Source organism: Lissotriton helveticus, chromosome 5_2, assembly GCF_964261635.1.
Source record: "Lissotriton helveticus chromosome 5_2, aLisHel1.1, whole genome shotgun sequence".
In the NCBI taxonomy this organism is placed as follows: Eukaryota; Metazoa; Chordata; class Amphibia; order Caudata; family Salamandridae; genus Lissotriton; species Lissotriton helveticus.
Genome location: NC_136066.1, coordinates 6,425,238 through 6,449,399, shown reverse-complemented (window position 1 = coordinate 6,449,399; position 24,162 = coordinate 6,425,238). Strand labels below are relative to the sequence as shown.

The window sequence follows — 24,162 nt, the reverse complement described above, 5'->3', positions numbered from 1 at the left end:
GTGGTCTGCAAGACGCCTGCCTGGCACCAAGTTGGTGGTTGCCCACCATTGCAGAGATCGGTGTGCTATCTGCTGTACCAGCACTAGATCTTCCCAGTGACCTATCACTAGACACCACTGGACGGCCAGGCACTCTTGAATGGGGTGCATATGCAACCTCGCAAGGGGGAAGATTGCAATGCTTGAAGCCATCATTCATTGACGGTCAATCAATTAATCAAGCAATCAATCAATCAAGCATTTATATAGCGCACTACTCACCCGGGGGGTCTCAAGGCACTGGGAGGGGGGGGGGCCGCTACCGCTCGAACAGCCAGGTCTTGAGCTGCTTCCTGAAGGCGAGGTGGTCTTGGGTCAAGCGGAGGTGGGCCGGGAAGGAGTTCCAAGTCTTGGCGGCCAGGTAGGAGAAGGACCTTCCTCCTGTGGTGGCTCTTCGGATGCGGGGGACGGCGGCGAGGGCGTGGCTGGTCGATCGAAGCTGGCGTTTGGGAGCGTAGAAGTTGAGGCGGCTGTTGAGGTGTCCTGGGCCTTGGTTGTGTAGGGCTTTGTGTGCATGGGTGAGGAGCCGGAAGGTGATTCTCTTGTTGACCGGGAGCCAGTGCAGATCTCTCAGGTGTCCGGAGATGTGGCTGCGGCGGGGGATGTTCAGGATGAGTCGTGCTGAGGTGTTCTGGATCCGCTGGAGTCTCTTCTGGAGTTTGGCGGTGGTTCCGGCGTAGAGGGAGTTGCCGTACTCCAGACGGCTGGTGACGAGGGCCTGGGTGACCGTCTTCCTGGTCTCGGTGGGGATCCATCGGAAGATCTTACGTAGCACGCGCAGGATGTTGAAGCACGACGAGGAGATGGCGTTGACTTGTCTGGTCATGGAGAGGGAGGAGTCCAGGATGAAGCCCAGGTTGCGAGCGTGGTCTGTTGGTTTGGGTGCGCTGCCCAGGGCGGAGGGCCACCAGGAGTCGTCCCAGGCGGAGGGTGAGGATCCCAGGATGAGGACTTCCGTCTTGTCCGAGTTCAGTTTCAGGCGGCTGTTCGACATCCATTTGGCTACGTCTGTCATCCCTTCGTGCAGGTTGGCTCTGACGGGGTCGTTGGTGAGGGAGAAGATCAGCTGGGTGTCGTCGGCGTAGGAGATGATGTTGAGGTTGTGCTGGCGTGCGATGGCTGCGAGGGGGCTCATGTAGACGTTGAACGGTGCACGAACAGTACGAACAGTGAGCTGACTAGTGGGCTAAAAAAGAGGCAGCAGGTGCTGAGGAGAGGTTTGGTAGACTTTGCCTGTCACCGCATTTAGAATGGACCCCAGGAAGGGCTGGATTTGAAGCAGCTGCAGATGGGACTTGGTGGAGTTTACAATGGAGCTCAAGCTGTGAAGTAAGGACACTGTTACTTGAGTGTGTCAGATACTGGAGCTTCCTGCTGCACTTGATCAGCCAATCATCGATGTAGAGGAAGGCATGAATGCCGTCTCTGTGCAATTGTGTAGCCACCACTAGTAGGCAATTTGTAAACACAGCTGGGGGCCGTGTTGACTCAGAAGAGAAGTACTTTAAACTAGTAGGGTTGTCCACGTGCCACAATGTAAAGGTACTTCGAGTGGGCTTAGGAGATCAAGCACCACCATGAAATCCCCTCATCGAAGGAGGGGGATGACATTTTGTAGGGTTGTCACTCGAAAAATGGTCAAATACGATGAACCAGTTGAGGAGCCTCAGATCAAGGAAGAGTCTGAGGAGCCTTCCTTCTTGGGGATTAGGAAGAAAAGGAAGTACATGCTGCTCTCCTGATCTTCCTAAGACAACCTTTCTATGGCGTCCTTTTGAAGATGGCCTTTGACCTCTTCCTGGATGAGCACGAGGTGGTCGTTGCTCAGGGTGTGTGCAGGGGTGGTATGTTGGGGGTCGAGTGCAGTTCGAGCCAAATGCTGTGTTGATCGAGGGCTAGGAATAATTTGATGTGGCTTCCCAGTAGCAGAGGAATCTCTTTTGCTGGAGCCTTCTAACCTCCCCCTTGTTGTTTCCTCCATATGACACCTTTTGTACCTCCTGCCAACCTAGTGATGAAAGCCTGATGCTGCCTTTGGTAGGAGTGGGGGTGATCAGGCAAAGTGGTCTTTTCTCGCCCCCTCGCACACACACACTCCCTCCACCGGGTTGGCGCTTCTGAAATAAGCCCCTGTCTAAAGAAGCTTGGAGAGTCCCTGTGTTTTTGGCCACTTTGGTATCCTTTTTTTTATCTTCTCGAGCATCATCTCAACCTGTTGCCTGAAGAAGTGATCCCCGTCAAAGTGGGGTTTGAGGAGGTGCTGCTGGACCTCAAGTTTGAACCAGGAGATACGGATCCAGGTTTGACACCTAAGGATGACCCTGGAGGCTGTGTCTGTGGCATCCAACGCACAACGAATGTTGGTGGTGGATACACTATCCCTCCCACTCTTCAATTGCTCTGGGAGGTGAGTAAGGAGTACCTCCATTTCCTCCAAGTGTGCCTCATCATACTTGGATAGAAGACCAAACAAATTGCTATCAGCCAATGGGAAGCTGCTCCTACTGCCACTCTTTCGCCCTAAACATCTATCTTTTTGATCTCCTTGTTTTGAGGAGCAATGCCAGTGTCCTGGGCAGAAGCACACCAGTAGGGAATCTGGTGGACCTGTCTCCTAAGGTATGTGGGGTCATTTGGAGGGGGCTTGAACCTGTTTTCAAACCTAGGAGCGATGGCAGTGGCCTTGACAGGCTCCTTAACATTCTCAGGTGAGGATTTTAACACAGCCTTCAGCATAGGAAGGAACTGTACTGAGTACTCCGATTTAGAAAGCTTCGCCATCCAGAAGTTGTCCTCCTCTTGGATGACACGCATGTCAACTTTACGGTGTGCTGCGACCATTGGATATGGGTCACAGGGAAGGAGCCTTCAAAGAAGGTTCTCCCTCAGAAGCAAGTCTCCTCTTGCACGGGCACTGGCTCCGAAGGTGGAGGCGGTATGGCAGAGATCTTGCCAGTAGCTGGGTGTATGAAGAGATGCAGTTTTCCTACATCTAACCCGGTGGTTCGGCGTCTGCAGTTTCATCCTCCTCTTTCTCTTTGAAGCTCCAGATGGTTTCAGTGCTGAGTAGGGTTTAGGAGTCCATGCCAGTTTGTGGCTGGTTGCTGATGGAGTGCCGGTGAGGGCCTCTAATGGTGGTGTTAATGTTTGATGCCCTTTGAGTGGCTGGTGATCGACTGTTGATGGAGGTCGATGCCTTTGCCCTTAGCTTCAGGCTTGGCATATTGTGATGGTGCTGACCGGAGCCTTAAGGCGGCATGGGCCCCTGACTTGTCTTGCTGCAGTGGCTGTACTCAGGGCTCGATGCCTGATTCCCTCAGGAGCAGTGCTCTGCCTCATGTGGACGTTTATGGAGCCTGGTTTTGCCCTGAGTTGCAGGCATACTTACAACTCTGGGTATTGTCTTCATGAGGTGCCCCTTACTTGGTGCCAGGTTTATGTCCTCCACCTGGTCGTCTGAGGATCTGGGCCGGGCCAATGTTGCGCTACTGCGAGCCGCAATGGACCAGCTTTTTCCTGCTCCTGGTCACCAAAGAGATCCTCATGGCAAAAATGTCTGGGGTGCCAGAAAGGAGCTGGCACTGCATATTACTGTGTGCTCGAAGGTGTTTTCTTTGAAGGTAGGGCATGATGGGTAAGTGGCACTGTCTTCGTTGGGAATAGGCAGAGATTGCCCGCCTCGTGGCAGTCTGCCCACAGATATTTGGCATGGTAGCAAAGCCAATTCGGAAATGGTGTCCATTCCATCAGCCGCTGAACGTTCTCAGGCGACGGCAGGGCGGGAAGTGTGCTGGATCCCCCAGGGGCATTGGGAGACTGTGCCCGTCGGAGAGGTGGACGGTGTCCAAGTCGGACGGAACCTGATGTGATAGGGTGGCGAATGGACGGAGTCTGTGCCAATGTGCAATGTACAGAGAGAGGAGGAGTCACAACATCTCGTGACTTGCAAGACATCTTTGGGGAGAAAACAACTTGCAAACGTTCGAGCCCAACACTAGACGGCAGGAATATGCCAGGCATCTGCAGCTACACATGCTACAAACATATATTTTCAGACTAAGTTTGCCCCAGATGTGGCTACACTTGTGTTTATAAACTGAGGCAAATTTAGTTTTCTCCACTCAGTTTTTATGTAGTTTTTGCACTGAGCTGAAATGGTGAAAAAAATCCTCTTTGCTCCATTTGTCCCATTAGGAGGGTAAAGGAGTCCCCAGGAAGATTTGCCTGACAGTTCAACCCTCTTGAAGCCCTGGCAGTGCCAGGAGATGACAGTGGGAGTCACACTCAGAGGCTCAGAGAGAAGGAGACATGTCAATGTGGGTTCTTGTGCCCAGAATCTCTCCCCAGTACAGTCCCCTTCGAATATGTCCCTCTCGACAATCTCAAGGGCCTCTCTTCAGAACCACCACGAAGAACATGTGCTACTCATGTCCACACTCTACAGCATGCAAAATAAAAAGAGGGTTATTGATCGAAAGTGGGAACTGAAGTATTAGGAGAGAACAACGTTAATATGAGAATTCAGAATCGGATTAAACGGAGAAGAAAAAATGAATGAAAATAAGTCAATAAAAGGAATGGAAAAAAGTCTCTGGTACAAGTGACAATAAGAAGGGAAACTCCCTCAGAGAGATGGGTCCAAAAGAAGAGAAGACACTCGAAAAACAAAAACAAGGCAGAGAGAATGTTCTGGGAGCATCTGGCGCGCAGAGCAGCCAGTGCCCTGCCACTTACTTTGTCCTTGTCCTGGGAGTCAGATTTTGAGCAACAACCACAAAAAAAAGTAATAAAATATATTTTAGTTGGTCAAAAAGATTTCACTTCTTACTTTATGAATTAAAGTACAGTTTGTTTTGGCTAAATGAAGCAATGAGTTGTGTTTGACTGTAATCGAGCAGGTAAGTGAGAGATTCAGAGGCACCAGAGGTTTCATGCTCAAAGGATGTTGTACCTGCCGAGCCAGTGGGACTCTCGTCGCAATTCCCAAAGACAGAGGGGCATATGAATAAGAAAGTGGCAGAGCGCGGGTTAGCTCCAAAATGTTAACACCGCACTCTGTCACTTTAGAAACGCAGGGATGCGCCGTATTTACAATAATACGGCGCAGCCCTGCGTTTCTCCCTGCGCTGATGCTAAACTCAGCTGCCTAGCGCCAACGCAGGAACCCTTGCACCATAGTACAAGGGTGCATGATTGAGGGAATGATTGTTTATGTCCCTTCCTGCACATAAACAATCCAGAATGAATGGCGATTTGTAACTTCTGTGTGTGGTGCATTGTGCAGCACACATAGAAGTTGCAAATAGTAATTTTTTTAAAATGATTGTTTATGTGCAGGAATGGACACCTTCCTGCACATAAACAATAATTCATGGCGCTTTGCTGCTTCTATGTGTGCTGCACAATGCAGCACACATAGAAGCAGCAAAAACAAGGAGAAATAAAGCATTTCTCCTCATTTTACCGTTTTAAAACCAGGTTTTCCCTGGTCTTAATTTTGGCCCTGCCTCCTATTTATGCCGCCCTTGTGAATAGGGGGAAGCGTCAAAATCAATGGGTGTTGTGGCAGAACACCCATCGCAACACCCACTGCTCGCCCCTTTCGCGCTAAGTGTAGCATGAAAGGGGGCCTTGTGTACAAAACTTAAAGCTGCCTTGTAAATAACCGGATGGTTTATCGCTAAAAGTGACATTCCTGTTGCGATAGGTGCTTGTAAATATGCCCCAGAATGCGCAATACGTTCCCATTTCTACAGCACTGAGAGGCGCACAGAAAAGGGGGTGGTCAAAGGATGTGCCCTCCTCCTTGTGGTTCATGTGCTTTGCAATCATTTCTGTGGTTGTAATGCATGGAGTGGTTTTGTGTGGGCCTGGATTAGTGATAGTGAATGCACAGGACGCATAGATATGGGAGGGGCACAGCCATCTTCAGTTCCTAGGTATATGTGCCTTACTCTCTCACTGTTGGCCTTGTGCACAACCTGCGTTTCTCACAGTTGGAAGGGTACATCCAGCTGCCAGTGCTGGCCTACAGATGTGGCCTACAGATGGTTTTCTCAGCTAGACTATGTGATTTTGTGATTCAGACCTGAATTAAATGTCCTTTTGGCCCGAATCCAAGGAATGGATAGAGGTTGCCAAGCCTTTAAATCCCAGGCTCTTCTCAGTTCCAGGAAGGGTCTAGTCTCCTACCAGGGCCCTTCTGGAAGTAGAGCTGCGTTAGATGATCCCATACTATGTGCCCCCGACAAATACTGCGACATTTGAGGGATATGGTTTCTCCCAAATGACACTAGTGAGTGAGTGAGTGCAGTAAAGACACCGAAACATCTGGCGTTTGGTATCAGCGCAGGTGCAGTACGTGTTCTAATCCCAATACACATTCCAGGACCATACCACCGACGCAACACTGATTTTGAGTGTACGCACTGTTTCTATATGCTATCTGGTTCCACCTCCTCGATCACTTAGATTAACATTGACTTCTCCTCTTGCTATCTTTGAAAAGTTAAGTGCCCTTCAGGGGTTTAGTTAGTTATCCAAATGCCAGTCCTGTGGTACACCTGAGGCAGAGGGCCACAAGGGGACTTGCTAGTGCACCAGTGTATGCGCCCGGTCACAGCCATTCATGTCTGTATACCTCTCTACGTGCCAGGATAGTGTGTCCGCGAACCAGTACAAGTGGGCATACGAGAGCACCATGAGGAGTCCCCCTTCTCTCACAGACGCTCGACATTTCAAATCGAATTTGAATGTGTAATTTACAGGCACCTTGTATAATAGCGCCTGGCGCATGTCCTAAGATCATGAGTGGAGAAGAAGGGGGGTTTAAGTTGCACTGCACTTTCTAAAAAAAAAAAAAACTTTATTTAAATTCCAAATCCTTAATGTGGTGTCATCCAAAATTAGCAAAATAGGTTAAAGGATACACAACAAATGCATAATGGCAGCTGGTTGAGCCGTGCACTGTATCGTTCACCACACCTATAAAGTGAAAGAAGGAAAAGGTACTCACCTGTAATACTAATTCTCTTCCAGGCGAATACTCAAAGGCATAAGCATTGAATCGTACTGTGCATGCGCGGGACTGGTACCACTCTCTAGTTATAGTTAAGGTTACCAGAGATAGGCATCTTGAATTTATGACCACCCGTTTGACAAATCTCCATTAATGTTTGCCCGGCCTGTTGCACCCGTTACATAGTTTGCGTATTGAAAGTTTCGCGGAATTTAATCAAGGGGGTGCAAAGAAAACAGGGAGGGTCCCAAAATATGCTTAAAATCCAATGCATTTTACATAGACTTATGTATTTTACGCAGCGGCAACAGCTCAACGGATTGTAATGACATTTCATGGCAATGTAAATCACACTATGTAGATGATTCTTTTTTGTTTTGCGAGTGATGCGATGAAATGTTTATGAAGTTATATGGGCTAACAACTTAGTGATATCTTGTAGCACAATACTACTAAAAGTAACAATAAAGTCCCAAAAATAAACTAGACTGCATATGTAAAGCTTCAGGTGGACAGCATGAACAACTGAAAGACCCATTTATGGTCACATGCTAATGGAAACCTATAAACAAATACACCATTAATAGCAGCGAGCCACGCAAACTACTATTTGGAGGACATGATAATTGTCAACTAGAAAAAAAATAGAACTTTTTATAACAATAACAATGATTGCCTTTCATTCTACGACAGGACCTGAGGCTTCGATTATTCTTTTTCCATCTTTACTACTGCAAGGAGCAGCCAATCAAGAAACAGTAAACATACACATGTAAACAACTTCTCCCAAGAGGCTTTGTACCATGCCTCATCAACAGTCTACCAATAGTATAGAGACATAACCTACAAAACAGTGAGGTCCCAGCTCTACTGCCTCTTTCTTTGCATTAATGACAGTCCAAGCAGGAACGAACCACAGGACTAAGAACCCATTTAACGAAGATTCACAGAAGTCCGGAAAACAACTGATACTCAAGGGTAACTGGAGCTCCACAACGCCTCAGCCCAGTTTCTCATTGGAGCCTGAAAGTATAAGGAAGATATGAACCCAGATTCACGACCCTGAAATAATCTTTCAGTTGAGCATTCAGATGAAATGCGAAAAGATCCACCTGGCACGGACCCAGTGAGCGCAAAATGTTCAGGAAAATTCAGGGATGGAGCTCCAGTCGCTGTATTCACCCGAAACCTGAATTCCAATCCTCTACAAGGTTGTCTTTGGCGGGAATATGTTCCGCTAGCACCGTAATCTTCTGATTGAGGCTGATGTTCGCTAGCAGGTGAGACCTTGCACCCCCCCAATCGATTGATGTAACGAACCGCTGACACATTGTCTAGCCGAAGAAGGATGCAGCAGTTGGTCTTCATGGGGGAGAGGGACTTTATGGCAAATAATCTCACCAAAAGCACCAAACAATTTATATGAAGTTCTAGCTCTTCTGATGACCAGCGACCTCCGGTAGAAAAGTCTCTGCACCTTGCTCTCCAGCCCCAATGGCTGGCGTCAGACTCGATGACATCCTAAACTGCTCCAAAAATGGGTCTGCCATTCCATGCTTCCATGTGAAGAAACCGCCATTCTACTGTATGACACCCACTCCCACAGTATGCCAATCTATGTCACGCCCCTGGAAGCTACTCCACTATACGCTCATCTACTCCACGTCATTCTACTGTACGCCATCCACTCTACTCTATTCTACAGTGTGCTGATCCACTCTACACTCTTCCACTCTATGCCCCTCCAGTGTATGGCTCTCCACTTCCACCACTTATTTCTACGATATTTGATTGGACTTCACTCCAATGTATGCCACACCATTGTATGCTATTACACTCTACCCCACGCCGCTGTATGCCACTCTGCTCTACACCCTTCTATTGTATGCCACTCCACTGTACAATGCTCTGCTTTACGTCACTCCATTCTAGGCTATTACACTGCACACAACTCCACTCTTCGCCAGCCCACTCTACACTATTACACAGTTTGCAACTCCACTCAACGCCTCTTCAGTGTACGTCACTCCACTGTATGCTACTCCAGTGTATGCTCTTCCACTGTATGCTAAACCACTCTACACCACTCCATTCTATGCTATTTCATCAGACGCCACTCCGCTGTGTGCTATTACACTGTACCCCATTCCGGAGTATGCCGCAACGGTCTACACCACTTCTCTGTAATCCACTGCACTATATTCCAGTTCCTTATACATGTCCTTATATAGGCACAATTCGCATTGCCCTTATATAGGCATAAGATCCCAGTCCTTATTTAGGCACTAGCCATGCTATACAGGCATGGTCACCTACATCCGTCCCCCCAAACGTCATAATGAGTTCTTAGAAACCAGACCCTTAAGCTGTTGGGAGTTTCCCTAGCCCAGGAGTATTGATTTCTCCAAGAACTCATTTATTATGCATGAACTGCTATTCCCTCAGGGTTCATTCCTGACTTCTTCCTCTGCCCGATTTTACCTCAATGCTAACATTCCAAGGCACCTACCAGGTATAAATATACCTTCCCTTGCCCAAGCATGTAGGAGGAGACCTCGATTTTAGAGGAGCCCGTGTCCCGGCATGACGCACTGACAAGACGCTGTCATCTCTGCTCGCAGACAATCCAGATTCCAGTGTTCTGACTCCCTTCGCGAGGTGTTAAGAGTTCGAGACCCGGAAAGCGATTCCAACCTCTCATTCTCAAGGTATGGAGCGGACTAGAACCTAGAGGGACTCTTGGCAAACAAACTTAGCATACAAACTATAGCCTACCATACGATAGCCTATAGCACCTACTTCTTACTTCGTACTACTCTTAGGTACACTGGGGTAGAACTAGTTAGAGAAGCATCTTATGAGTACCCGCATTTTTAGCCTATGTTATTTATGTAAATGAATATATGTGTCATAGCTAAAAGATAATGATAGCGCAGTATTATTTCTTTATACTGCTTACGCTGTAAATAATATATCTTGCATACTGTCTTACGATTGTAACAGCTCATATCTCTTACACGAGAAATAAGACTGTTCAATAAATCCTTTTTATTGAAATGCCTGTCTATTCTTTCTGTGCAACTCTGAAGAAACTGAGCATGCACAATTAGCTGATTGAAACTGTTATCTATTGTTTCCACGATTCTGAGAGTGTTCCGATTCTAAAGAGAATCGGAACAGTTGTCATGTTTATGCGGTTGCCAGAAACTACTCCCTTCTTGTTTACAAGGAGTTTCTAGTGGCCTTTAGTTAGCTGGCACACAAAGTAATTAAGTTTAATATACTTGATAGGGGCATACTGACCTCAGTCCTATGCCAAACCTATAGTGTTTATTATTCCAATGCGCAGAGCCTATTAGGGAAATAGGAACTACATCACATGGCACCCAATTGTTTGGTAAGGCAGAAATGTAACGCTAGATACTGAGTAACTCAATCATGCTTTTCTCAGAGACCCCTACTCACATACTCCATAAGACGTCTGGAGTGGGTAGGGTGCAGTATTCGCCAAAGCTGAATAGGAGAAAAATCCTATACATTAGCTGCTTGATTTGTTCAACGTTGAAGGATACAGTGTTCCAAAAATATCGTCCACCTTATCTTGGTTTCCTTGAAACTTGTTCTACATTTTTCAAAAACAATGTCCCTTAACGGGGATACACTGAGAACGGTGTAGCTGCGGCTGACTCAGTCGTAACAGCTTTTAATTTTACAGGTTTAAATGAAACCGATGAGGGTGTTATAAACATGCATCCAAATTTAAGGAGAGCCATCACTCTAAAACCTATACAACACGGCCTAACAGCAAAAGGAGGTGTAGAGCAGTTTTCGTGATAAGAGGCACACAAATCATTTCAGACAGAGGTATTCTATTCATGGATTGTATTCCCAGAATCAAATCCAATAACAAAAGTGATGAACCACCTGATGAATATATTTCTTTCGAGGATATTGAAATTCCACTCACATACCAGGAGCATAATCTCTGGTTTAAAGGCGCCCTAAAACATCACAAAAACATTACCAGGCTCAGTCCACTAGGTAGCCCAGGAGCGACATGGCCGATTTTAACCGGCTACACACTTCATCCTGACATCGAACATGTGTCATACGATGAATTACTCACTCAAGTAAAGAGTTCATAAAAATTTACATACAATTAGTGCAATATGTCATGCGGATTTTCTCAGTCCAACCACCAACGACCATTGCAAATCAAACCCCTCAACAGGGTAATTACTCCACAGACTTTACACGCAGTCAAGGGTAAAATGCCCACAAAACGTGAACAAATTTCATTCTGGATACCTCAAAAAATACTCAAATCGAAGTAGTATTTCCTAGCCCTTATGAGAAACACAGAATCCTAACAATCTGTTTACCAATAGGGATCACACCACAACTGGAAGACTGCACCACTTTGGGGACAGTCTTTGATGCCATCTATACTAAAACACATGGTATTCCGTCAATTGAAGTAAAACCAGATGTCCTGATAAATATTCAAAACGAATACGCGGCAGAGCCTGCTCTGAATTTAGGTATGAAATTACTGAAAAATTTCGAACAGGTCTCAACAATAATATTATCTAATATTTAAGAGGAGGCAGCATCAGTGGCGATCCGCCAACGCTTAAGGGAATTTGATGCATCAGAACATCAACATGAACTACCCAAAATAATAGAAAAATCTTATCCAGAATTAGGCAGAGACAGTTTGGGTGGAAAACCTTTGAAGCCACAACTGTCTAAAGGCCCTGTAAAGGACTCTATTAAACAAAATCTTACATCTTCTAAAAATAAGTGGGAAACTAATAAACGGAATTCAAAAGAGAAACGTTCTCAATCCCGAGGTAGGTCTCCTCAAAAGGAGCCCTCTGAAAGGAGATATAACCTCAGGAAGAGGTCTAATTTAAGAAAACCTGACAGGTATCAGGATACAGATACATGTTCCTCTCGTACCTTTCAGATATCGTCACAGACATCGAAGAAAGAGGATGGTAAGATCACAAAGAAGAATGCGTGAAGTCCAAAGACGATCAACACATTCAGAAAAACAAATCAAAACCTAAAATTCACTAAGAAGAAGGTAGCAGGTCTGAAAATCAGACATGCTGAGAATACTGAGAACATATCTCAAGAACGGAGACTGGGCTCAGACAATGCTGGACAGTGCAGCAGAAGTAACAATAGCTTGCCAGTACCTGAAGGAACTGCTGGAGCTAGTGGACTTAAATGAGTACAAAACAGTAGAGACTGTAGACACCAGGGTTAGTACTCCACAAAAGTTATATGAAATAACACTCCGGATGGAGGGAGACATACCAAGAAAAGTGAAAGCACTCTTATGGGAGAAACTTTCAAGGGGTTACAATATACTTCTAGCAGAAAGGGACTGGCCACCATAATTTGTCAGGGAGTGCCCACATGGCGAGGACATCATTATGCGAGCCTTCTCCACACATATTCCAATTCACCTAAAATATACTTATGCCAGGAAATGGGCAGTTGCCCAGGCCCCAGGATTATACAAAAAACATGTAGGATGGGATGAGGACTCACCTCACCACAAAATACAGCTAAAAAAAACAACCTACTGCACAGCACAAAGGCAGTACCCAATAAAGCAAGAAGATAAAAAAAAAGATCAGGGAGATCTTAGATCAACTTGAATACCAAGGGGTGATTGAAACATGCACCTCCTCAATGAACAAGCCTTTGTTTTCTGTATCCAAAAAAGACAATACATATTGTCTAGTTTTGGATTACAAACACTTGAACACTTGTTCCAAAACATTTGCAGTGCAAAAGGCACATAGTACAGCATTAATGAATATCATTGTGATTAAGAAATATAAAACCACATTAAACATTTCAAATGGTTTCCTTCGTCAAAACATAGCACCTGAAAGAAGATACTTAACAGCTTTCTTAATAATGGGGACCCAGGTTCAATTTTGTTGACTCCCACAAGGGTTTAAGAACAGCCCAGGGTTATTCTCAGCAAGAGTAACAGATTTACTACAAATTTATGATGATGAGGCATGTTCATATGTCGATGACATATATCTGATAGACGATGACCTAGATAGGCACTTGAACAGGGTGAGTACTATTATACTGGGCTACGCCTCTGAGGGATATAAATTCAACTTTAAAAAATCCAGAATTGCCCATCTCAATGTCCTTTTCCTAGGAAATTAGCTTTCAAGTGAAGGCAAAAGCCTGGCAGCTAACTTTTTACAAAAAGTGTGTGCTGCTCCAACCACCAAGAAAGCTAAAAAAAAATTTTTACAGTTGATTTCCAAAATTTTGGAAGAACTTACATTCTAAATTACACAGAAAGGATTAAACCTCTCTACGAATTAATCAAACCTGATTTTCAACAAAACATTGGATACAGGAACACAAAGAAATCCTGCGTTCACTCCAAGATAACATGTTAGCAACAAACCACTCACAAACACGCGTAAATAAACGCAATTTAGTGATCCAAACAATATCGGGCAATGCGGATTCACCTACTTAACATTTAATGAGGGTGAAAAAGTACCAATTGCATACAAATCACATTTGTATACACACGCAGAAATGCGCTTCACTACAACAGAAAAAATCCTGACAGCAATTCAAACCGCTGTAGCAAAAGAAAGAGCTCTAGCTCAGGGGAAACGCATTATTGTCGTGACTCCAGTTCCAGCCTTAGAGACGGTCACAAAAGTGAGCATTCCAAATGCAAAAGCTTTACATCCTAGATGGATACAATGGGTTAATTCTCTTGCTGCAACATATGGCGTATAGGTTTTGGATCCCTATTTAAAAATAAGAACATGAATGTCCTCTGCCCACTGAAATTCTGCCTCTCAATCAGTACGAATTTATAATTTATACTGACGGATCAGCACAATCCGCTATAGGGAGTAAGCAAGCTTACAGTGCAGGGTGCGCAATCGTTTAAAGTCGCATGCACTGTGGTATCTTCCGACCTATGGTCTCTAAAACTCAATCTCTAGAAGATTGTACAGCTCAGCGAACTGAACTACAAGCATTCAAACTGGCACTTGAAAGTACAAATCGCGAATTCCCCACACTTAGAGTGTGCGATTCCTTTTACTGTGTACAGTCATATAATGAATATTTACAAAATTGGCTTCAAAACCGTTTCAAAGATGCAAAAGGTGGCACAACAAAGCATAAAACGCTTTGGGGACAAGTAGTTCAGTTGCGAAACGGACTACAAAATACTCACGTGATACACACGTTGAGCCATCAACGTGATGGCGTTCACGTTGCAGGGAATTTATTGGCTGATAAAGCCACAAAGGGGGCTGTACTAACGGCTTCCGTAGCTGCGATCACTCGTTCAAAAACAAGAATAGACAGTGAGATATTGTTGGCTGTCAATGCTTCAAGCAAAGGAAGTGGTGCAGCGTTTTCCGAAAAAAATTCAACTCAAGTACTCTTATGTAATTGATGCGAACAACTTTCCTTTAGCTCAAATCCTTGGAGTGGGGGATAGGATAATTCCAACTAAGGAACTTAGACTAGGACTGATCCTAATGTTTAGCCTCTGCCCATGCAGGTATTTCTGCAACAGTATCTTTACTAAAACAAAGATATTGGTTGCCTGGAATTAGGAAACAGACCAGAAACTATGTTTTGAAATGTGAAATATGCCAACAGATGAAAGTCTCCACAGTGAAATGTCCTGCGCAGACACCCCTGTTAATTTCAGACAAACCATTAGCTTGTGTTTACCTGGATCATTGCGGTCCCTTGCAAAGGGATGGGAACTATAAATATATAGAATTGTAGCAGTGGATTAGTGCTCAAGGGTCCTATAGAAGTGGCCTCAATGCTCGGCTGACGCTCAAACTGCTATAAAAGATTTGGGAGTCTTTATCGGCACGTACGCAATTGGCACACTACATTCTGTCCATGATCCTGTGTTTAGCTCTCGGGCTTACAAAGAAGCCATGGCCAGTTTGGGCATAGCATTGCGGTACTCCTCTCCATTTCATCCTGATGGAAATATGTTAGAAGGGGCAATCTCCGAGGGCCAGGTTGGGCTCACCCAGACACCCCAAGATCCACCTCACCCACAGAACTTGCCGAGTCTTGATTGTGAGGTCCTCGCCGGGGAGGCCTTTGGGTTTGGGATCGTACACACTGAGCTCACACCACACTACTAACAGATACCACACCGTTGGGTTTTAGGAACAAGTTCTTTATAAAAGCAAATAATGAAGAAAGCACTCTTATATACACAGTGGCAAAAGGACCACAAAGTCTCTGAGGATTCGGGAAGGGGGAAGCGGGACAGTCTTTTAGTCTCTGGGTCAGTACGAGGCGTACCCTACGCACAGCTCTCAATCCTCGAGCCGGGGGGTACTGGCTGCCTCACCTTCGTCGAGTCGGCTCGGTCGTGATGGTGGTCTCGATGGTCCAGCCGGACCAGAGTACTCCTCGAGCCGCGACGAGGTCAGCAGGGCTCGATCGGGAGAGGTTCGTGAGAGCCGCAACAGCGTCAGCAGGGCTCGGATGGTCTTAGAGGTCGAGCCGCGACAGCGTCAGCAGGGCTCGGATGGTTGCAAGTTCAGCTCGAGCCGCGACAGCGTCAGCAGGGCTCCGAGGGTCTTAGATGTCGAGCCGCGACAGCGTCAGCAGGGCTCCGGTGGTCTTTAGAGATCGAGCCGCAACAGCGTCAGCAGGGCTCCGGTGGTTCAGTTCCTTACGGCGAAGAAGGAGCCGCGACAGCGTCAGCAGGGCTCAGAGGTTCCAGGTGAGTCTTCTTAGGGTCAGCCGCGATCAGATCAGCAGGCTTCAGGTCCAAGATACAACTGCCCGCTAGTTGTCGGGCGGGCCCAGTTATAGTCCTTCCACTCTTTGATCTCCGGACCCTCGCAGGCAGAGGTCTCCGGCCATGGGGGCTGGTCGTTGGCGAGGTCCGGCGGTGGGCTCTTTGATCCCTTTGAAAGATGGGTCCGGGAATTCCCAGACGCCCAGCGGGTCTGGAGCCAGCCCTCGGGGAGGCCAGAGGGGTGATCGAAACTGGCCCACAGGGGAGGGCCAAAGGTGTGACAGAAACCAGCCCCTCAGGGGAGGCCGGAGGTGCCATCGAAACTCCCTGGCTTATCTCGCTCGGGGACCCCTTTACCCCCCAGCCGGGACTGGCGCGCCTTTGGAGTCTGGGCTTCGCTGGGGCCGGGATCACGCTAGGCCTAGGGAGACAGGGATGTCGGGAAGGGAAGATGGCATCCGGGCCTTGTGGGGCATGCATGGTTAGGCGCTCGGAGCCGGGCGAGGAGCGGGAAAGGCAGGCCTGGTCAAGGTTCTCGGGGGATCTAGGTGTCCCTGGGTAGGACGACCAGGCTCGGGTTGCAGGCTACACTAACGGGGTGGCTGCGCAGGGGACTCGGGGTACAGGCCTACGCTCACAGGGTGTGGAGGGACAGAGGTGAACCACGCCACGAGGCCGGGTCCAACAGAAATTCTGTTGTGGAAAGAAAAAACCGAGACATAAAGCAGTCTATAACAGCTAGAATATTAGGCTTGGGTGATGGGTGGATCAAACATCTTTATGGGGTCCAACGCTCAGTAAATAATTTGCCAAGAAGTTCTCTAGGGGGTGGTCACTCCATATAAGGTCCTATTTGGGACAAGTATGTGGGTTCCTGATCTCGAATGTAAAGGCACAGTGGTGGAAAATAAACCCTTTGATATCAAAGAACGCTTGGCTGTTTTACAGGATCTAAATGAACTAAGATCGAAACAAAGCAACGTGTTCCTGAAGCCAACCACCACTGGGGTAAAACCGGCAGTCCCAGCAAGGCCTGTCTGGATCCCAAAAGTTGGAGATCTAGTCAGAGAGAAATTTGATGACAAGAAGGAATTTGGATCTTCTTACAGACAACCGGTACCTGTCCTAGCCATCCACGGAACTAAACAGTAATTCTGTCGCCCCTTGCTGAAAAAAAGAAGAGAAAAGAATTGTGTCGTTCGACCTCATTAAACCACACTATGCAGCCAATACTAAATAGTAGGCCTTGTGGACTCCGACCTGTAGCAGACGCACTCCTTTCGCTACTATCCAAGAGGTTTAGACTGAAAGACTCATCACCATTGAGAATTCAGAAGTAAGAAATGAAGGACTAAGCAACAATGCTATGGAACTCATCCCTTTTAAAACTCAAGTAACAGTTCGTATAGACACACCTGTCTACACCAATGTAACGCGTGATCAACTTGTTCCAGCGATTTAGATGAATCCTGATGCAATACCAACAATTGACCAAACTGCTTCTGGCTATTTCATTAACTTTGATATGTTTTCTGAGGTTCCAAGTGAGCCTGAAACGACGCCAGCCCAAAAAACTTTCAAAGAACAAGTACAAGAATTTTTTCATTTTCGGAAAGAGACTTATCTGGTCTCACCATGGATTGAACTACGGATTATTTCTGGAATATGTTTCATTCTGCTTTGGCCAGCTTTAGTAATGACTCTTAGCGGGCTTGTGAATGGCAGATACATTCGTTTGGATACTGAAAGTAAAAATGTGAACTTTTTTTGTAAACCACACAAATCCTCCCACCGTGAAGCAAGAGACTTGTCAGCAGTGAACATCACAACCGTTCCTATACAAGATGATATAGTTTGGGACAAAACCGATTATGATATATTCGGTCCATCGGAACTTTTGAAGATTCCACATTTTTTTTAAATTTCATTAAGTGACTTTATTACCTCCAGTACCCATTCTGTTGATTGGACATTGAGACTGTTAATAACATGATGTCTGTTCTAGAAATGTTTGCTGCGTTCTCGAACAATGAAAACTTTAGAGGGTTCATCAGACTACGAACAACTTTATAGTTATAACAACTATGGCCATTATTTCTTGCATAAATCTGCAACACCTAGAAACGTGTTTATGTTTAACCAATGGAAACATTGTCCTACACCACCAAAGGGTAGTTGAAAAACTTTTGCAAATAAGTTTCCATATTTTTCAGGGTACAATACATCTGATCTAGAAAACTTTTACTATAAGGATGTAAATAAAACAGGACAGAAAAATATGATAACTAATACAAAACAGATTTATTCTGCAGCCTTTATTGCCCAACTGTCTGGACAAGGGTTTGACTTTTGGAAAGACAATCGACAAAATCTGTCTGGGGTTCAAAAGAATGGCAAGTGCAGGGCATAGAAGCTTTGTTTAGAGCCTGTATCATCCCACAGCAAATAATGTTTTTGAATGACACTGTGCAACAAACGTCTTGCCTTATATTAGCCAAGATCATAGACATGATCACACCTTCTGCACCAACACCTGCAAGTATTAGCACTACACAGGGAGCGGTCACAGTAGACACAATACTACAAAACAACAGATCAGATCATGATTGGTAAAATGGTTGCTCTGGCCCACAGACACAAACATCTGTCAAGAAAGATTCCTGAATAGAATACAGGGCTTTACTATGAATAGGCCAGACCCAAGTTATATTCAACAACAGCATCCAGGGGTAGTAACAACATACAGTGTAGGAAAATTGGGCCTCGACTGGTTACAAAAATCTACACTCGAAGATGTGAAACAACACTTATCTTTACTTAAAGAAGGCGCAGACTTTAGGGATTTCTTACTAGTACCAAGAAAACCGCATCAAAAACGTTTCATATATACCGGCATCTATGCTGCTTATAATGAAGTATGGAAGGTTTCACAGGCAGAGGCCGCAGAAAGAATACGTGAACTTAATCGTATTAACTTAGAGAAATCTCTCACTGTTGTCGACAATGGTTTAACAACTTTGTCATCCAGAATAGATTCACTCGGCAACATTGTATCCTCTGCTATTGACATACTGGAACAAGATTTAGTCATGTTACAACAAGGCCAATCGCAGTTACGTTCCATTATCTTATTAGGCGGGACGCTGCAATCATTGATGCAGGCTATGTGCCTTGGCATTTCATCAACACATCGTCTCTGTTTACAGAATACAATCTTACGGATAAACAGATCGAACTGGCACAAAGGGGAGCAAAGTGTACAGTGCTGGGCATTGAAAAACTGGAAAAATTACCATTTACGGTAGCAGAACAACCAGCTACAGAATGGCTTATCCATGGCAAAATAACTCTCCCTGTAACTACTTTTCATTTTCGGTATTGCCTCAAACAAATGCAAGCAGGCAAATATGAAAGGTTGGGTAAACAATACATTAAGACATCCTAGGATTTACCTTACGATTACAGATGTTGGAGTGGGGGTCGTGAAGTGTTTCAAAGCGGCACACACTGTGAAAATGCACTGTGCGATTCACTCAGGACGTTTCCTTACACAGGGCTTGTAACAGTTCTGTGGCAAACTTGTCCTGCCAACTGCAGGGTACACCAGCTGCTGTGATTAATCTATTTAGCCAACATTCGAATTGGAGTTACCTCATGTTGAATGATCAAAGTTGCTGTGGCATGCTGCCAGGAATCCCGTATCTGGTAACGGTTAGCTCCAGGGTTACTTGCTGTATGCAAGTATTGTTCCCCCAAATAGACACAGTAAGGGAATCTCCTCTATGGCCATAATTGAATGTTTATTTTATAAGTTTTGATAATTTAAGCAGAATGAAACCCATGCTTTTAAGACACACCATGCCTTTAACCTCGGTCAAAGAAACCTATGATCTATAAATTGCAAGGACTTCGGCTGAGATACAGGCTCTAATAAGTACAAACTGCCCTATACATGTTATAGAAATGATGGGACGCACCTTAAACATGTCTGATACGAGCGGAATTGTACATGTATTGAAGAGCATATGATCAGGACTGTTAACATCTTTTCAGGCAGTCCTCGGAATCATTCCAAACTTTGTGCATTCGGTGGTCTACCCTTAATTCTAGCACTCGTTGCGGGAATCCTATTTTTATTACAACTACTACGCTATAGCAAGCCTATTCACCTGCGGCACTCGCAGCAACTTGGACAAAGCTCTCCTGGATTAGAAGTGCCGTGAGCGCATGGTGCAACCTTTGGGCATACCTTGTCTACGGGAACTTAATACAACATGGTTTCTGTCATTCAGACCAATCTGGCAAGATTGCATCTTACCTGATCTATGCTGCCTGCTTTGCGGTGAAAAATGTGTGCTAGACATCTGTCTAACACTCATCAGTCATGCCAACGGATATCGATACTCTGCTGGACTTTATAATGGCCTATGCTGTGTGGTGTCCCTAGAGGCTACCAATCCTGATGGCGGCATTCGTTGAGATCTCACAGAAGCTTCCTGCTGCTGCTGAGATACAACAGGCACACAGGTAACAACGGACGCGAACATTGCTGCGGCATCCCATGCTGAAGGCGATGCTTCACATCTCCGTGCAGTTAACCTTCTAAGCGAGGTATTCCAACTGTCACCAACATCGGTAGACGATCTTTTGTCTACAGAAGTAGACAATTTCATGTTTCACCAGACCCATACCCTGACTTTGATTCAGCTCACAGTGTACCGGGGAAGCTATTAATTTGGCCTCCATATTTTCAAAATAGAACAAAACTTGGAACTGTTCCTAAATTGACTATTTTTTCTAAATTTGATCATACATGGCAATTCAATCTGATTACAGTAGAACTATTCATATAGAACGGACTTCTTTGAATACTTCTAGGGACACACTGCCACCTTATTTACAACTATTTCATTTAGTATCATGTTATGAAATGGCTTTGTTTTTTTTATAATTGTCAACTATTTCGTCATATGTATATATTTCTATTCATTCATATTGCATTTATTTCAGATATATGCTTAGAATGAAACACTGCTTTGAAATTTACAGTACTTTTGCATTACATGTGTAGCAAAAGTGTTTTAAACTTCTTTTAGTATGCTTTTATAATTTTTTTCCCAACATGTGGTATTCAGTTTAATGTTTAGCATTTCATGTTTAGAATTTAGTACAATATTTCATTCGTAAATGGAATAGGTGTTGAATTCCGCTTTAGGTGTCCGTATATGGGTTTTCCTGATACAAGTCCTTATATCAGAACAATTCGCATTGCCCTTATATAGGCATAAGATCCCAGTCCTTATTTAGGCACTAGCCATGCTATCCAAATACCGGCATGGTCACTTACATCCGTCCACCCCAACGTCACCTTCAAGCCAGCCTACTACAAACCGAAAATCAGCTCTTATTACTTTATCCTGGCAGCACGGAACTGTCTGTACAACCATACCCCTCCCAGGCACCACAAACCTATGCTTTTCTCTCGCTGTGTTTATTCTTTCATTTCTTCTTCTGCACCTGAGCTGGAATGTCCCTGGTTTTGTAAAAGACTACAAGATAAGTTTGACCTGGGTCAAAAAAAGAGAAAAATTAGAATTAATAAAAAATACCTCAACCCGCTCAGGGTAGACTCCTGCACGCAGAAAAGAAGCCTTCCAGCTGTCCACCTCCTCCTGGGTCTCACAGGCCAGCTCCAGCTGTCGGTAATCTTTGTAGACATTCCTGCAAAAACAGCACGAAATTCATGATTTGAAGTTGGGGAACTTGGCACAAAGAAGCCGGGAGCACAAGCACTGCACCTGTTGACGGTAAAACACAGAAAATTCACCACAAACCACCCCAGAGTGCAGATGACCTGTGCCACTAAAAGACAGACCAATGCTGTGCGGTGAAAGATCTGGTGAGGCTGACTAGATGGTGGCACTAAACCTGTTAAGAATGACTAGGTTGAGGTATATAGCATTATGTGACTAGTCAGATGGTGGTGCTAGACCTGTTAAGAACGACTAGGTTGAGGTGTATAGCATTATGTGACTAGTCAGATGGTGGTGCTAGACCTGGTAAGACGGACTAGGTTGAGGTGTATAGCATTATGTGACTAGTCTGATGGTGGTGCTAAACCTGTTAAGACTGACTAGGTTGAGGTGTAAAGCATTATGAGACTAGTCAGATGGTGGTGCTGGACCTGGTGAGACTAACTAGGTTGAGGTGTATATTATTAGGAGACTAGTCAGGTGGTGGCACTGGCCCATTGAGACTTACTAGGATGTGGTGTATAGCATTATAAGACTAGTCAGATGTTGGGGCTGGACCTGAAGAGACCGACTAGGTTGCGGTGTATAGCATTATGAGACTAGTCAGGTGGTGGCGCTGGACCTGGTGAGACTGACCAGGATGAGATGAATAGCATTATAAGACTAGTCAGGTGGTGGCGCTGGACCTGTTGAGACTGACTAGGATTAGGTGTATAGCATTATGAGACTAGTCAGGTGGTGGCACTGGACCTGTTGAGACTGAGTAGGATGAGGTGTATAGTATTAGGAGACTAGTCAGGTGGTGGCACTGGACCTGTTGAGACTGACTAGGTTGAGGTGTATAGCATTATGAGACTAGTCTGATGGTGGCGCTGGACCTGTTGAGTGACTAGGATGAGGTGTATAGTATTATGAGACTAGTCCGATGGTGGTGCTGGACCTGGTGAGACTGACTAGGTTGAGGTGTATAGCATTATGAGACTAGTCCGATGGTGGCGCTGGACCTGGTGAGACTGACTAGGTTGAGGTGTATAGCATTATGAGACTAGTCAGATGGTGGTCCTAGACCTGTTGAGACTGACTAGGTTGAGGTGTATAGCATTATGAGACTAGTGAGGTGGTGGCACTGGACCTGTTGAGACTGACTAGGATGAGGTGTATAGCATTATGAGACTAGTCAGATGGTGGCGCTGGACCTGGTGAGACTGTCTAGGTTGAGGTGTATAGCATTATGTGACTAACCAGGTGGTGGAGCTGTACCTGTTAATACTGGCTAGGATGAGGTGTATAGCATTATGCGACTAGTCAGATGGTGGTGCTAGACCTGGTGAGACTGACTAGGTTGAGGTGTAAAGCATTATGAGACTAGTCCGATGGTGGCGCTGGACCTGGTGAGACTGTCGAGGTTGAGGTGTATAGCATTAAGTGACTAACCAGGTGGTGGAGCTGTACCTGTTAATACTGGCTAGGATGAGGTGTATAGCATTATGCGACTAGTCAGATGGTGGTGCTGGACCTGTTGAGTGACTAGGTTGAGGTGTATAGCATTATGAGACTAGTCCGATGGTGGCGCTGGACCTGTTGAGTGACTAGGATGAGGTGTATAGCATTATGAGACTAGTCCGATGGTGGTGCTGGACCTGTTGAGACTGACTAGGATGAGGTGTATAGCATTATGAGACTAGTGAGGTGGTGTCACTGGACCTTTTGAGACTGACTAGGATGAGGTGTATAGCATTATGAGACTAGTCAGATGGTGGTGCTGGACCTGGTGACACTGACTAGGTTGAGGTGTATAGTATTAGGAGACTAGTCAGATGGTGGCGCTGGACCTGGTGAGACTGACTAGGTTGAGGTGTATAGCATTATGAGACTAGTCAGATGGTGGCGCTGGACCTGGTGAGACTGACGAAGTGGTAGTTCTAGACCTCATAAGATTAGGTGATGGTGACCATTATGAGACTAGTCAGATGGTGGTGCTGGACCTGGTGAGACTAACTAGGTTGAGGTGTATATTATTAGGAGACTAGTCAGGTGGTGGCACTGGCCCATTGAGACTTACTAGGATGTGGTGTATAGCATTATAAGACTAGTCAGATGTTGGTGCTGGACCTGAAGAGACCGACTAGGTTGCGGTGTATAGCATTATGAGACTAGGCAGGTGGTGGCGCTGGACCTGGTGAGACTGACCAGGATGAGATGAATAGCATTATAAGACTAGTCAGGTGGTGGCGCTGGACCTGTTGAGACTGACTAGGATTAGGTGTATAGCATTATGAGACTAGTCAGGTGGTGGCACTGGACCTGTTGAGACTGAGTAGGATGAGGTGTATAGTATTAGGAGACTAGTCAGGTGGTGGCACTGGACCTGTTGAGACTGACTAGGTTGAGGTGTATAGCATTATGAGACTAGTCTGATGGTGGCGCTGGACCTGTTGAGTGACTAGGATGAGGTGTATAGTATTATGAGACTAGTCCGATGGTGGTGCTGGACCTGGTGAGACTGACTAGGTTGAGGTGTATAGCATTATGAGACTAGTCCGATGGTGGCG

General features: G+C 45.6%; 1 protein-coding gene across 10 annotated transcripts in view; it reads right to left on the bottom strand.

Moving 5' to 3' along the window:
* DNM1 (dynamin 1) overlaps positions 1 to 24,162 on the bottom strand; it is a 742,836-nt gene that overhangs the window by 91,230 nt on the left and 627,444 nt on the right. For all 10 annotated transcript variants that reach the window (XM_078646632.1, XM_078646628.1, XM_078646630.1 and 7 more), the window contains one exon: positions 21,467 to 21,578. In XM_078646632.1, the coding sequence (XP_078502758.1) occupies positions 21,467 to 21,578 (112 nt within the window). The remainder of the gene's footprint in view (positions 1 to 21,466; positions 21,579 to 24,162) is intronic.